Raw genomic sequence first — 1,222 nt, forward strand, 5'->3', positions numbered from 1 at the left:
TTACAATGCTCTTTGTCTGATAGCGAGACTGTTCACATCCCTGGACTATGGTTAGAGGGGAGTCACCAGAGGCTTAATCCCCATGTGGGGACCCTGCAAATGGATTTGGGACTTCCATTGTCATCCATAGCATTCTGCAAGCCTGGTGTTCACAATTTAAGTTCTGATACCATTCCCTCATTCAGATTTGGATTGTATTATTTACAATCCTTGGATCACACAGGCTGGTGTGCTGCTTCCATATGAACTTAGTTGATGCTTCACTTAGATGGCTGCTTGTTTTAAGACAAAGTGTAGAATTTTGGCGTAGAATATATCTTGACGTTCTCTCTGCTTAATGAATTTTCTCAGGTGGTGTGGCACTCCATGCAAGACGAATTTATTCGCCAGTATAAGCACTTCGAAGGCTTGATAGCGCGCTGTTATCCTGGGTCTGGTGTTACAATGGAATTCACAATTCAGGACATTTTGGATTATTGCTCCAGTATTGCACAGTCCCACTGAACCTCATGAAAGAAGACACAGTAAAGTAAAGCACCCTAAGCACACCAGATGCACCAGATGCCACTCAACAATATGAAGCTGCCATTTTCAGAACCCAGTCTGAGACTTGTATGTATTAAATGTCAAGTTAACAGGTAACACCGTTACAAAAGAAATTAAATACAAAAGTACAAACCTGTGTGGAAATTTAATATGGTTGTGTTCTAAAAACATTTATTTCATCATAAAATTCCATTAGCACTTTTTATGACCGAACAGGCTAGTATCCTTTTTTCCCTAGTTATTACCCTACATGTAAATATGGAGGAGAAAAGCTCCACCAATTACAGGCTAGAGTCCTGACTTGGGAGGAAGAAAGAAACACTGTTAATATAAGTTTCCATGGCTGTTCTTGCATAGACTGTGCCTTTCCTGTGGTGAAGTTTTTGGCTCTGTCTCTGTTAAGTTACTAAGGGGAGTCAGTGCGGCGGAGGGGTTCTGAGCATGAGAATCCCCATGAGAATGGACGCCTAATCAAGCGGCAGAAAACCGCATGGCTTTGGGCCAATTGCTTGACCTTTGTGAGACTCCTTCTCCTTATTGGAAAAGTAGAAATAAGACCTCTCTCAAACAGTGGGCACTCATCATCACGATTTTCATTTCATGGATGAGAAAACCAGAGCTCAGAGAGGTTCAGCAGTAATATGACGCAGATCCCATTCCTAACGAGTGGCGAAGC

General features: G+C 42.1%; 1 protein-coding gene across 1 annotated transcript in view; it reads left to right on the forward strand.

Annotated features, from left to right (window-relative positions):
• Nucleotides 1–695, forward strand: part of EXOC1 (exocyst complex component 1) — a 63,531-nt gene extending 62,836 nt beyond the window's left edge. The window contains exon 18 of the mRNA XM_004706333.2: nucleotides 352–695. Within this exon, the coding sequence (XP_004706390.1) occupies nucleotides 352–504 (153 nt within the window). The 3' untranslated portion in view covers nucleotides 505–695. The remainder of the gene's footprint in view (nucleotides 1–351) is intronic.
• Nucleotides 696–1,222: the final 527 nt, after the last annotated feature.

The sequence above is a fragment of the Echinops telfairi genome, unplaced genomic scaffold (genome assembly GCF_000313985.2).
Source record: "Echinops telfairi isolate 266 unplaced genomic scaffold, ASM31398v2 ScPeMD7_7468;HRSCAF=8506_0, whole genome shotgun sequence".
NCBI classification, from domain to species: Eukaryota; Metazoa; Chordata; class Mammalia; order Afrosoricida; family Tenrecidae; genus Echinops; species Echinops telfairi.